This window comes from Caloenas nicobarica, chromosome 16 (assembly GCF_036013445.1).
Source record: "Caloenas nicobarica isolate bCalNic1 chromosome 16, bCalNic1.hap1, whole genome shotgun sequence".
NCBI lineage: Eukaryota > Metazoa > Chordata > Aves > Columbiformes > Columbidae > Caloenas > Caloenas nicobarica.
In genome coordinates, this window is record NC_088260.1 from 14,712,877 (window position 1) to 14,725,359 (window position 12,483).

The 12,483-nt window shown below is 47.2% G+C and overlaps 1 protein-coding gene across 2 annotated transcripts in view; it reads right to left on the reverse strand.

Moving 5' to 3' along the window:
* MORC2 (MORC family CW-type zinc finger 2) overlaps positions 1 to 12,483 on the reverse strand; it is a 51,950-nt gene that overhangs the window by 1,526 nt on the left and 37,941 nt on the right. Inside the window, exons 13-25 of one of the 2 annotated variants that reach the window (XM_065646457.1) lie at positions 12,135 to 12,275; positions 11,449 to 11,603; positions 11,176 to 11,304; positions 8,995 to 9,100; positions 5,339 to 5,471; positions 4,930 to 5,004; positions 4,446 to 4,832; positions 3,905 to 4,048; positions 3,757 to 3,811; positions 2,837 to 2,978; positions 2,302 to 2,493; positions 2,113 to 2,206; positions 693 to 881 (exon numbers count right to left, since the gene is read on the reverse strand). In XM_065646457.1, coding sequence (XP_065502529.1) covers positions 693 to 881; positions 2,113 to 2,206; positions 2,302 to 2,493; positions 2,837 to 2,978; positions 3,757 to 3,811; positions 3,905 to 4,048; positions 4,446 to 4,832; positions 4,930 to 5,004; positions 5,339 to 5,471; positions 8,995 to 9,100; positions 11,176 to 11,304; positions 11,449 to 11,603; positions 12,135 to 12,275 — 1,942 coding nt within the window. The remainder of the gene's footprint in view (positions 1 to 692; positions 882 to 2,112; positions 2,207 to 2,301; positions 2,494 to 2,836; positions 2,979 to 3,756; positions 3,812 to 3,904; positions 4,049 to 4,445; positions 4,833 to 4,929; positions 5,005 to 5,338; positions 5,472 to 8,994; positions 9,101 to 11,175; positions 11,305 to 11,448; positions 11,604 to 12,134; positions 12,276 to 12,483) is intronic. The other variant, XM_065646456.1, reaches the window with a different exon arrangement.

Consider the following 12,483-nt stretch of genomic DNA (forward strand, 5'->3'; position numbering starts at 1 on the left):
ACTCAAGCTATAGGTTTACTGTGCTGTTCAGGGTCCAGTTAATGGGGGAGGTTTATAGGTTTAACACATATTTTCCTAATAGGGAGCAACTGCTTCCATCTGCTTTCAGTAGTTTTTCCACTGCGTGGTCTCAATTTTATCTAAAGTAGCTTTTTATTTAAAGTTTATTTATTTAAAGCTTTTATTTAAATATATATTTGCTATTTTAATATTTAATAGTACAATAAATAGATTTCACCATATATTTTATATGAAGTATTATTTTTTTTAAGGTTTGCACTTCTCTATGTAGGGTTCAGAATCTAGCACCACCTTTCTGCCCAAGAACGGCACAGAAATTCCCTGCAGAACACTGCCTATGCCCAGGGAAATTCTCCTGCAGTCCCATGTTTCATAGCAGAAAGCAGAAAACAAATAGAAGCTGTGCACTATGTTCATGCCATGAAAAACCCATCTGTGAAAATTAACACTCATCAGGACCCCCAAGGCCCAGATTCCAAAAGGTGGGCAGCAACAGCAGCCGTGCACTCAGTTGCTTTGCACGGTCTAAGCCCAAGTTACACCCAACCGAGGAAGAGCTGAAGCCCAGTTAAATGCTGGACTAAAATACCTGAAGTGCCTGGAATGGCCTGTGTCTGGGGCAGGTTGCTACTCATGGGGCAGCTCTGGTTTCACACCCCTTCCTCACCCACCTCCTGTACTTTCTGCAGAAGGGCCACGATGTTAGTCCTCAGCTTCTGCAGTTTCTCCTCTGTTTCCTTCAGCTTCCTCTCTGAGTTGCGGAGGTTTTCTTCACAGGCTTTGGCCCGGGCGTCGGCACGTGTCTGATATGAATTGCACAGGTTCTGCAGACCTACCTCATACTGTTTGAAATATTCTTTCTGTAGAAGACAAGACACAACAGATGCCATGTTAAAAAGCACTGTCAAGAAAACTCCAGCACTTGCAGCTTGTAGAACAGTCCAGCGACCGGCAGTCTGTGACCGAACACCACCAGCCTCGCACCGCGCCCCTGCCCGCAGTCCTTACCACGCTCACATTTACATTTCTGATTTGCCTACTGCAGGCAGCACAAAAAAATCACACGGGTTTTCACATTCCTTAAAGACCAGAATCACAACAAAAGCTGCCTGAATTCAGATTGAAGATGCAGCATGTTTTAAAAAGCCTAAAACCACAGTTATGCTGTAGAAAGATCTGACAGTTTCTGCATGCAGTGAGTTGCCTTAGCATAGACCACCCAGACAGCACAGCCTATTCCTGTGAGGTAGGAACATTTACACTTGCAGGAACTCCAGACAAGACCAATGCGTCCTGCAGAAGCAGCAGGACAAGTAACTCAAGCAGACACCTGAATTAAGAGAGAAAAGAGTAAGGGACAAGAGAGACTGCAACTATATACATTGCAAGTGAGGGAATTGGGCCTCTTGAAGACTACCAAATAAGCAGTGGCTTTTGTCATTTTGTCATCTGTAGGTGGCTTTTGTCACCTACAGATGCCTCCTGAAAAGGTCTCGCTTTGTGGTGTGTCAAATAAGAGAGAAGTCAAAGAAGCCAGTACCATTTCTCCACATTTCAGCCTGCACTGGACCTTCCCGTACCAGCACACAGCTCCTGGTGCTGGCTCAGCCCCAGCTGTTTCTTGCTCAAAGAAAATGAGGCTCCAGCAAACGCAGAGCCCACTCACCAGCCATCAGCCTGCTCACCTGGAGAAGTGCGAGGGGGGTTGGCTTCTGTGTTCTCTCCCATTTTGAAGATTGCTTCCACAAAAGTTAGACTAATAAGGCTGGGGGCAAAATGAATAGGTATGCCTACATCCTATTTCTACAAATCTCTAACCTGGCCTCTCTTATAGAAAAGCGTAACAGCAAGGGACAGGACATTAGGATAGTAGCAGCCAATAGCTTTCCCACACAGATGTATGGTAATGCAGAAGACCTAAGGCATGTTCCAGAGGCTCTCATTCTTTTTCTCAGCTACCTTAGTCTGCTAAGGATCCAAATAACCTTTTGAAGAGTGCAATCTTGCCTCAACAAGATGCACACTTGCCGTAAGAATGGAACGTGTGTGGGGAAAAAAACAAACTTACTTTTCTAGAAATACTGAACTCACCAAGGGAAACGCCAACAACCCTTCCGAGCTCATGGAACTCAGCTCATTCTTGGAGACAGGAAAATTCGGAGGTAAGAAGTACCGCAAACAATTTCTACGCAGCAAAGAAAAACACAAAGCCAGAATTGGGAGCTTAAAAGACGAAAGCAATCAGACTGCAGCAGCTCACAAGAACTGCAGTGAACCCACCGAAGGATCTGGACTAGCAAGTCTACTGTTTCTTGGCTGCTGCTGGGGCCAGTGGTGTCTGGCTCAATTCTGACACAGTCGGAGGTAGAAGGTTCAGCCACAACCACCTCCTCTTCCTGCTGCGTATCTGGAGCCTGGTATTCAGGAGAGGGAGGCTTCATCAACCTCACATCCTCACTGCCCTTCTCTACCCTGAAAGAAAATATTAAGGGAAAGTCAGATATCTTTTTCTACATTGGCCATACCTGAAACACTCTTAACAGCTTCATCAGAACCTGTACCCAGTTGTCACTCTGAGACCTCCAGATTATACAACAGCTGCATCACACCACAGGAACATCACCTCAAAGCGATGGGCAGACTGTCTTGAGTCTGTCATGCTCATTCCTTACGAAGCAGCTGGACAATCCTGAGCACACACACATCCCCTGACATGACAGTAAGGTATTTGTCTTCAGCATCTATGGAAGTAAAATGCGGTCTTCCTCCTGAAAGCAAAACAAGCCTCCAAAATCCAGTAGCTAGAGATAGTTACCAGCGATCCCTTGGTGTGGTGTCTGTAGGAACATAATCAAACTTCACCTTCCAGCGCACTGCATGCTTGCCCATTTCCACAGCTGTGACACGGCCTGTGAACCACTCCTTGTTCACACGCACTTCCACATGCAGCCCTTTATCTGCAAGGACGAGGACAGTAAAGATGTTTGCTGGAGAGCACGTTCTACATGAGCTTTAGAGAAGACCACCACCCTCAGTAGGGAGCAAACTTAAACCTGTGACAATTCCTTCAAATGGTATGTAAACCATAAAAACACTCCTGTCACACAGTTCAACTCCTACTTACAAACGTTAAGATGCAAGGAAATTATACGGCATTTTCAGACAGGTTCCTCCTTCACTCCTGTCTGACGTGGGCTTTCAGACTGATGTTGGCCCCTAGGACAATTTGTCACATGTTCCTAGTGGGACACTTTCCAGACAGCTCCTTGGGAACAAGCTGAAGAAATACCCTGCTCTGGCAGAAGGTGCAACACCATTCTGGATATCATCTTTCTCAGGGGTCTCTCGGGCCCTCTCCTCTCGCAGCAGCACAGCAGGTCTAGATACAGTCCTCAGCATTTCCCAGCTAATGTAGCTCCATGATCCATTCGGTCAGGACAGGTGAGCACATCAGTCTACACCATGTGGCCAAGCATCATACCCATGAACGTGGCGCAGCACTCAGATTACGGATCTTCCCATGCCACAATTACCTCTTGTCTAATCAAAGGTTCCTGGCCAAAATGTTTCATGAGAGTTAGAGTCACCTCAGGGTTTGGAACCCAAATTTACACTAATTCTTATTTTAAAAAGCTCATTAATGAAACCACACATTTAACCAGTGAGTCTAGTTTTGCCACAGTTCTTTTCCACTGTGTTCAGATATCGGCATCAGTTCAAGGGTTCACTTCTCACCTTTCTGAGCGTTCTTCAGTTCTGCCAGCTCTTCTTCTCCAGCACTGTCTGTGAGCTGTGAGCAGAGAGTGCTCAGATTAGCTGCCTTCCAAAAAGATTATAAACACTTGACAAACACCTTCTGCTGGGGAAATCAATGTACTCTCACCTCTACCACCACCTCACTGGAATCCTTCTTTCCGTCTTTCACTGTCAGAAATCTGCCCCGTTTTGTCTTTTCCTTCTTGTGCTCCCCCTCCTCCTCAGATCCATCTTCTGTGCTGTTCGAGGTCCTCTTCCGAGTGGTGGAGGCCTGTAGGAAGCAAACAACCTCTAGCTGTTAATTCCAACATGCTACCAACCAAAACCTTCTTTCAGCCAAGTTAAAACAAAAATGCTCAGCATCCAGTATTTAATTTGATAGTTAATTAGCTTTTCCAGAAGGTTTTAGCAGGTGCTACATGATCATGCAAACGTTCACTCTGCCACTCCACCTTTTTTTTTTTTTCTGGGGAAACGGTCTGGTCTAACAGGAAAGAGATGAAACAAATCTTCACGAGGGCTGTAGAATGGCTCCCTAACTCAAGAGTAAAGTAAAAGTTACGTTGTCCTGCACAGGGACCACAATGCAAACCCCATGAGACAGAGCAGGACAGGCCATGCAGAACAGCAGGGAAAGAGCTGACAGTTTTCATCCCATCAAGTCTCACCTGCGGGCATTTGACAGTGGCAGATTTCTTTAGTGCTGGCACTTTGACAGCTTTTGGACTGGGTGCCTCACGTAAGCTTTTGGGGTTCTGCGGGGCAGCAGAGGGTGGTTTTGTACTTGGTTTGGCAGGAGTTTTTGAAGTGCTGTTAGACTTTCCAGAAGTCACAGTGTGCTGGGTTGTCCTGGAAGTGCTGGGCTCCCCCTGGGAGAGCGTGCTGGCCGTTTTGGTAGTGCTGTTATTTGGCAAAGCTGAAGATGACTTTGCGGGCTGACTGATGGACTTGGGAAGAGGCGTAGGTGGTGGTGGTGGTCTGCTGGGAGCGTTCTTGATGACGTCAGGTAAAGGAGGAGATCGTGGGCGCTGAGGTCGGGTCTGTGACTGAGTGTTCTGAAAAAATGAGGGTACAGAAAGAGAGAAAGGATGGAAGTGTCAGGCATTGCTTTTCAGAGCAGCTAAGGACAGCACATCGCAGTATCCCAATTACCTCCCCTGCAGGCCGTGTGGTCACTTCCAGAGGAAGTTTCTTTAAGTCAGCTTGAGATCGAATTGGAGTGGTTTTCTATTAAAAGAAAAATTTAAACAGTAAAAAAAAAAAAAAAAAAAATTTAAACCCAGTAAACAGTTTTCCAGTTTAAAATCAACAATTGTAAGCAGGTGTGTTCTGTGCCCTTCAAGAGACATCCCTTCATCTGAACACCAGCAATCACTCTTATTTTCCTAGCAGAAAATGAAATGCAAGCTGAAAAGCTTGTTTTCTGCTATTGAAGCAACCCCTATCCCATGAAGGAGCACAGGTGGCATTACAGCCTGAGACAGACATGACTCGGCATCAGCCATTTGCACTAGGAGGGCCCTGAAACCTGCTGTGCTTAGCTGGACACCTCCAGATTCACCTGCAGAGCTTCCAGCTTTTCCTGCTGCTGGCGGATTTTCTCTGTGAGTTGTTTCTGCTTTTCCTCCTGTGATTTCAGGTCTTTCTTCAGAGTTCCCAATGGTACTTTCTGCTTCTGCTCTGCAGCTTCACATCTAGTATGAAGACAAGACAACCTCAGGAACAAGAGCAGAACCTGCACTGTCTCACACACAGCACTGTCCCCGTAACCCATCCCAAATGCCGTGGTAAACCCACTTTCTTTTCCAATGTAGTCACAATCTCAAAACCACTGGTTTTCTTCTTGGGAAACATATAAACAATTTAAGGATCAAGAGCACAGTTGTTAAAAAAACAAGACATTTATGCCCAGGAGCTAAACAAAGCTTAGGAACAGCTGCAACTGGTTTTCTATACTGTTTCTGTACTCTGGACTTCTACAGAAATTTTTCTTCCTACCAACTTATGTCTTCATATCAATTCCTCTTGTTACAGACTTTGATTTAGAAAGGAAAGCTTATTACCAGTAGCCTGTGATTAAGACAAGTGTGATTCATGCGAGCCTTCCAACAGAAGATGCACTTCACCTTGCTGCCCAATGCCACTAAATTTTCATTTGCAATATCCCTTAACTATTTGCTTTTTCCATCCTGTTCAGCTTGTGGCCTACAAAACAGTGGTGAGCATCCTGCTCCCTCGGGTCCTCTCAGATGCAGAATCCTGGAATAGTCTTTGAGAGAAGAGGAAAACACAGGTAGGAACTACAGTAAATTAGACTGGCATCAGCTTCAAAGTTCTGGCTGAGCAGCTGGCCATCGGGAGCACTGCCAGAGGAAGGAGAGGGGACTGACGGGTTCCCAGGCTCATGTCCTGTCACAGAACTGAGTCCTGGACAGACACGCTAGGATCAGCCCCTTCAGGGCAAAGTCATGCAGGGGTGACGTGAGACAGGAATCAGCAGTACCAAGACAACTCTTGCACAAGGCAAGAGATCCAGCTGAGTCCTACACTGCCTTGGAGCCAACTTGCTAGAAACTTCCCCAAGTGTGTCTTACAGATAAATGGAGGACCCTGTTCTCACTGTGGATCATACAGAGCCCCAAGAGGCTGACGAGAGATCATTTTATCAAGATCTCTGATCCTGAACCTGCCAATGGATGGGATATCCCCTAGTCTGTGAGACACTGGCAACGGGGGGGGGGCTGGGGAGTCCTGCCTGATGGCTGGAGAAGGGTATGGGGGTGCAGGCAGAGCTGTGGGTGCCTCTAGGCAGGAGGCACCTGGCAAAAGCAAGGATCCAGATCCACTATGGGATGGACAGTGTGCCCAAGGTGAGACACTGGGAGGTCTGTAGTGTGTGCATGTGTTGTCTGTGTCCACGTGGGGAGGTCTGTACCACCCACCCCGGGGGCTGCAGGCCTTGGGGTCATCTATCCCAGTGCAAGTAACCAGAGGGATGGGATCCAAGGGCCTGATACAGATGCATTTCCACTAGTGGCCCTTCATCCTGATCGGCCGAGAGGGAACAGGATGAGGCTGCTGGTGCAGTTTGTGAGTGCCACACATGTCCATCTGTGCTGATTTGCACATCCAGCCGTGCACACGCGTGTGCTCTACCTGTGTTTGTGTCCACCAGCAACACACTCTCAGCCTCGTGGCTGCTTCCAGCTGGGGGACTGCAGGTGTGGCAGCCTCAGCTCTGCCCCAGCAGTTTAGCTGGAGGACATCTCAGCACAACCACACTCTGCATTGCTCTGTACCAGGGCACAAATACAGGGAGCAACAGGGAAGTCAGTGGTCAGTACTCTTCCAGTGATGGGTACCAAAAGGAACAAGCCGGAAAATCAATACTTTCCAAACATCAACACTTCTTTGTAGCCTTTTCAGCCACAGATGTTAAAATTTTTATTCCAATTCAAAGTTACCGCCCAGATTCATTCCCCTCGTGTTTAGCACTGAGCCAAAGGCACCTGAATCACAGCTGAGCAGCTTCCCTCATTATATAACAAAGACAAGAATCAGCTTCTAGCAGTGTCTCTCTCCACAGAGAAGCAGCAGCCTAGAGCAATCATTTTCCTCATTCAAATAAATCATAGAATCATAGAATCATTTTGGTTGGAAGAGACCCTCAGGACCACTGAGTCCAACAACAACCCAACTCTAGCACTAACCCATGTCCCTGAGAACCTTGTGTAAATGCCTTTTAAACTCCTCCAGGGATGGTGACTCCAGCACTGCCCTGGGCAGCCTGTTCCAATGCCCGACAGCCCTTTGGGGAAGAAATTGTTCCCAAGATCCAACCTCAACCTCCCTGGCGCAATTTGAGGCCGTTTCCTCTGGTCCTGGCGCTTGTTCCTGGGGAGCAGAGCCCGACCCCCCCTGGCTCCAAGCTCCTTTCAGGCAGGTCAGAGATCAGAAGGTCTCCCCTCAGCTCCTGTTCTCCAGCTGAACCCCCAGCTCCCTCAGCCGCTCCCATCACACTTGTGCTCCATTCCCTCACCAGCTTCCTCCTCTGCCCTCTCTCTAGTATTTCAATGTCCTCCTTATGATGAGGGGCCCAAAACTGACCCCAGGATTCAAGGAGGGGCCTCACCAGTGCCGAGTACAGCGGCACAATCACTTCTCTAGTCCTGCTGGCCACACCAGTGCTGGTACCAGCCAGGATGCTGGTGGCCTTTTTGGCCACCTGGGCACACGCTGGCTCATGTTCAGCCGCTGTCACCAACACCCCCAGGGCCTTTTCCAGCCGCTCTTCCCCAGCCTGCAGCGTTCATGGGGTTGTTGTGACCCAAGTGCAGGACCCAGCATTTGGCCTTGTTAAACCTCAGACAATTGGCCTCAGCCCATCGATCCAGCCGGTCCAAATCCCTCTGTATGGCCTTCCCACCCTCCAGCAGTTGACTAGATTATACCTAAATTTTATAACTGTGAAGCATTCTGGTGGTAAATGAATCAATGTGTTGCTCCCTCAAGTGTGCAAAATGCCATTCTCAGGCTCACTGCAACTCAGAGGTGTTGCTGCAGTTTGTGTTGTCTAATGGGTTGGAGCTACGGTAGCAATAAAGACAACTGCAAAGACCCCACTGAACACATATCGCTCCCAGACTGCATGTATGACTACTCTTCAATTGCTGTCTATGCTACCTACATTAAAATTAACCTACATTAAAATTAAGCCCCCTGCTCAGGCAGGGCCACTCAGAACTGGTTGCTAGGAACACGTCCTGGAATATCTCCAAGGACGGAGGTTCCACAACCTCCCCGGGCAACCTGTGCCAGGGCTTGGCCACCCTCCCAGGGGCAGGACTCTGCGCTTCTCCTGGTTGAACCCCATGAGGTTCCTGTGGGCCCATTTTTCCAACCTGTCCAGGTCCCTTGGACAGATGCACAACTCTCTCGTGTATCAGCCGCTCCTTGCAGTTTGGCACCATCTACAAACTCACTGAGAACGCACTCTACAATTTATGCATCACACAATGCCCACCAACATGTCATCTCCAAATATATGTCATCACTACTTTTTCACAGACTGTGAGCACAGCTTAAAGGTATGGAATAACTGCCTATCACTCCAATCATTCTCAACAAACAGATGACCAGAAAAAGAAAATCAAAACAACAAACCCATTTGCAAATAAGGCACACTGCAGAAAAGTCCTTCTATTAACTGATTCTTACCTGTCTTGTTCAGGATCAGGGTTCATAGAGCACACCCAGCTATCAGGGTAATTCTTCTCCACTGAACTCAGCTGGAATGGGAGAGTCCGCCATTTCAGACATACATCTGTTAGACAAACGCTTTGCAAGTCAAAAATATCCAGCTTGAGCCACAGAATCTTTTTTTTTCCATAGCACTTGTCAAGCCCATTTAACACCCAAGGACCATACTGATTTTTAAAGTACATCCAAGGACAACAGGACTAGTGGCCAACAAAAAAGTGAGACAGCAACAGGATATACTGAGTCAATTCTTGCTTCATGCTCACAAAATGCTGGGAGGATGACCTCAAATCTTGTACAAGGCATTCATAACAAGAATCTGGTGAAGCCTGGCATCAATTGATACTAGAGGACCTCACAAGCACTGCTGCAATGACAGCACATACAAACCAAACTGAACGGCCGGTCCTGAAATCACTGCTCATCTCGGAAGTCAGGCTGTCTCTTACTGATGTCAACACAAGTCAGAGATTTATTCATTAAAAAAAACCAAAACCAAAAAACCTATTAAATTTTAGATAAACCAGGAAGACAGATTTGGCTTCCAGAGCACTACTGGCCTACCAGGAAATCAACAGCGTAAAAAAATCAAGTTTTGCCAAGAAAATGCAAATGTTGTTAAATCAGGCTCTGGAAAGATGTCAACAGCAAAGAACAAAAAGAATGACAGGAAAGCACCTCCTCTTTGGGAGGAACGTGGAAAGGACTGAGAAAACCATCAAGGCAGGAGAGCCTAACAATAATTCCACAGGACTGGCTCACATTTCTTGCTACATCCTCATCCCCAAGTCCTGTGGGAAAAATGAGGTCAAAGGAATTTGGTGTTCCTCTACTAAGAGACAAAGTGGTTGTGTTGAGATCTCCCTTACCCCAGTAAGTGTTTAGCCAGAGGTGTTTAGAGGTCCACAGAACAGAACTCGAATTAAATGTGAAATTCAACAGTAAGTGGTTCACAGAATCACAGAATAGTTGGGGTTAGAAGGGACCTCTGGAGATCATCTAGTCCAACCCACCTGCTAACGCAGGGTCACAGAGCAGATCACACAGGTCGGTCCAGGTGGGTTTGAATGTCTCCAGAGAAGGAGACTCCACACCCGCTCTGGGCAGCCTGGTCCAGGCTCTGGCACCTCCCAGCAAAGAAGTTTCTCCTCATGTTCAGCTGGACCCTCCCGTGCTTCAGTCTGTGCCCACTGACCCTCATCCTATCGTTGGGTACCACTGAAAGGACTCTGGTCCATCCTCTTGACACCCATCCTGAAAATATTTATCAGCATTGGTAAGATCCCCTCTCAGTTTCTCTTCTCCAGCTGAACAGCCCCAGCTCTCTCAGTCTCTCCTCAGAAGAAAGATGCTCCAGACCCTTCAGCATCTTCGTAGCCCACCGCTGGACTCTCTCCAGTAGTTCCTTGTCCTTCTTAAACTGGGGAGCCCAGAACTGAACACAGACTCCAGGTGGGGCCTCACCAGGGCAGAGCGGGAGGAACAACGTCCCTCGACCTGCTGGTCACACTCTTCTTAATGCACCCCAGGTACCACTGGCCTCTTGGCCACAAGGGCACATTGTTGACTGCTGGTCAACCTGTTGTTGACCAGAACTCCCAGGTCCTTCTCTGCAGAGCTGCTTTCCAGCAGGTCCACACCCAACCTGTACTGGCGCCTGGGGTTATTCCTCCCCAGGGGTCAGACGCTACACTTACCCTTGTTGAACTTGTTCCCTTCTGTGCTCACACCTAGTACCAATTATCAGGTCAGTGCATCAGAATACAAATTACTTGGCCACTTTCCATTGCCTACAGGGAAGTTTCAGATCTTATCGTAGTGTTGGGATGTGTGGCTTTGGCCAGTTCCAGTTCATGTGAGATTTCTAAGCCCATTCTCAACAGTGTGACCAGACATACCTGCCCCATTCTGTAAGGGCACCTGAAGAGGTTAGTAAACTGCGCAGGAAAAGAACCTTACGTCAAGATGTCTAAGTGTGCCATCAAGTGCAGACAAAGACAAGTCACAGAAGGAGACAAGCCCTAGACAGGGATAGTGATAGTGAAGCTCATCTCAAATGTCCTACCCATCCAGCTGTGCCCCAACTGCAGCCTGGAGTCCCTGCCCTTCCCCAGGGAGGACCAGCCTGGTCAGACGCACCGCACTGAATCGTGGTAGGGATCTCCATGGCTCTCCGGCGTTTGTAGCGCAGTTCACTAGATGGAGGTTGGTTCCAGTTTGCTGACAAATAACCAAATTCATCCCAGAACTTGATGATACCTCTCTGGGCTAGAAAATAAACAAGCCTCCACTCAGTATGGAGCCTTTACCACAAAAATCACCACCTGCAATCTTGGTTTCCCTCCCCCTCAGCTGCCATCCAGTCACCAATGTCTCCCCTTCCAGCCTCCGGTAATTGTGAAGCCTCATTACCTATAGCAACATCCTTCCAATACTGAGCCAAATGCTCCCCCATGGCCTTCAGCAAGTGTCGATACTCTTTAGCATCAGCAAAGTCTTGCTTATTATGGGTTGGCTCCAGAACCAAATAGGGCACATCCACCACACCTACCACTCCACCACAAGCCCTGGAAGAGGGACACAAAGTCATAAATGTCATTAAACTACCAGGTCATTCAGAGAAACAATATTGAAAATAGCAGGTTACACACACTCACTGATCCACCCATTCCTGCAGTAGTGCTGGTTTTAACTTAACGGCTTTCTAAATAAGACTCAAACCAGCATGCAAAAAGTAAGTTGGTCTCAAATATTTGTATTCGCTTTCAAGAACTATTCTCCTTGGCCCTAGAATGAGGCGGTATTGCTGCCAGTATTCATCAGCCCCAAATACCAACATCAAGCACAAAAGCCTCATACTGCTGCAGGTATGACCAAAATCCGTGTAGAGAACATTCTGTGAAGAAACCACAGAAATATTGGGCAATACTAAAAATAATTTATCTGTCAGAATCCAAACTAACGGTTGACAATATGAGTAAGCCTCATGCTCATGAAGAATGATGAAGGCAGAACAAAGTTATCGCACAGCCTAAGTTATACGTAGGAACATGCCAGGCTTAATCAAAAAGATCACTGAAAAATCTCCAAGAACTCACATGCCACCCTCCAGCTGTGGGCCCACCTTCTCATACATCTTTATCAGTCGACTGCAGTTATAAATGAACATGCCATCCAATTCGCGCTGCTCAATATTCACACCAAAGATAAAATTAAGTTCTTTGGGTTCCTTGAGAGCCCTGTAAGAGAATGAAACAGAGCCTTGGAGATGTTGAAAATAAAACTAATTATTTGCTGTCATTATTTGCTGGAAATCCAGCACCTTTGAGCATTATGGGTTTACTAACACCTGTCCCATAGTCTACTATTTCTAAAACCATGAAGCATTTGTTGAATGTCCATTACAACTAAACATGAACAAAATACAAAAGCTTTGTAAATACACCA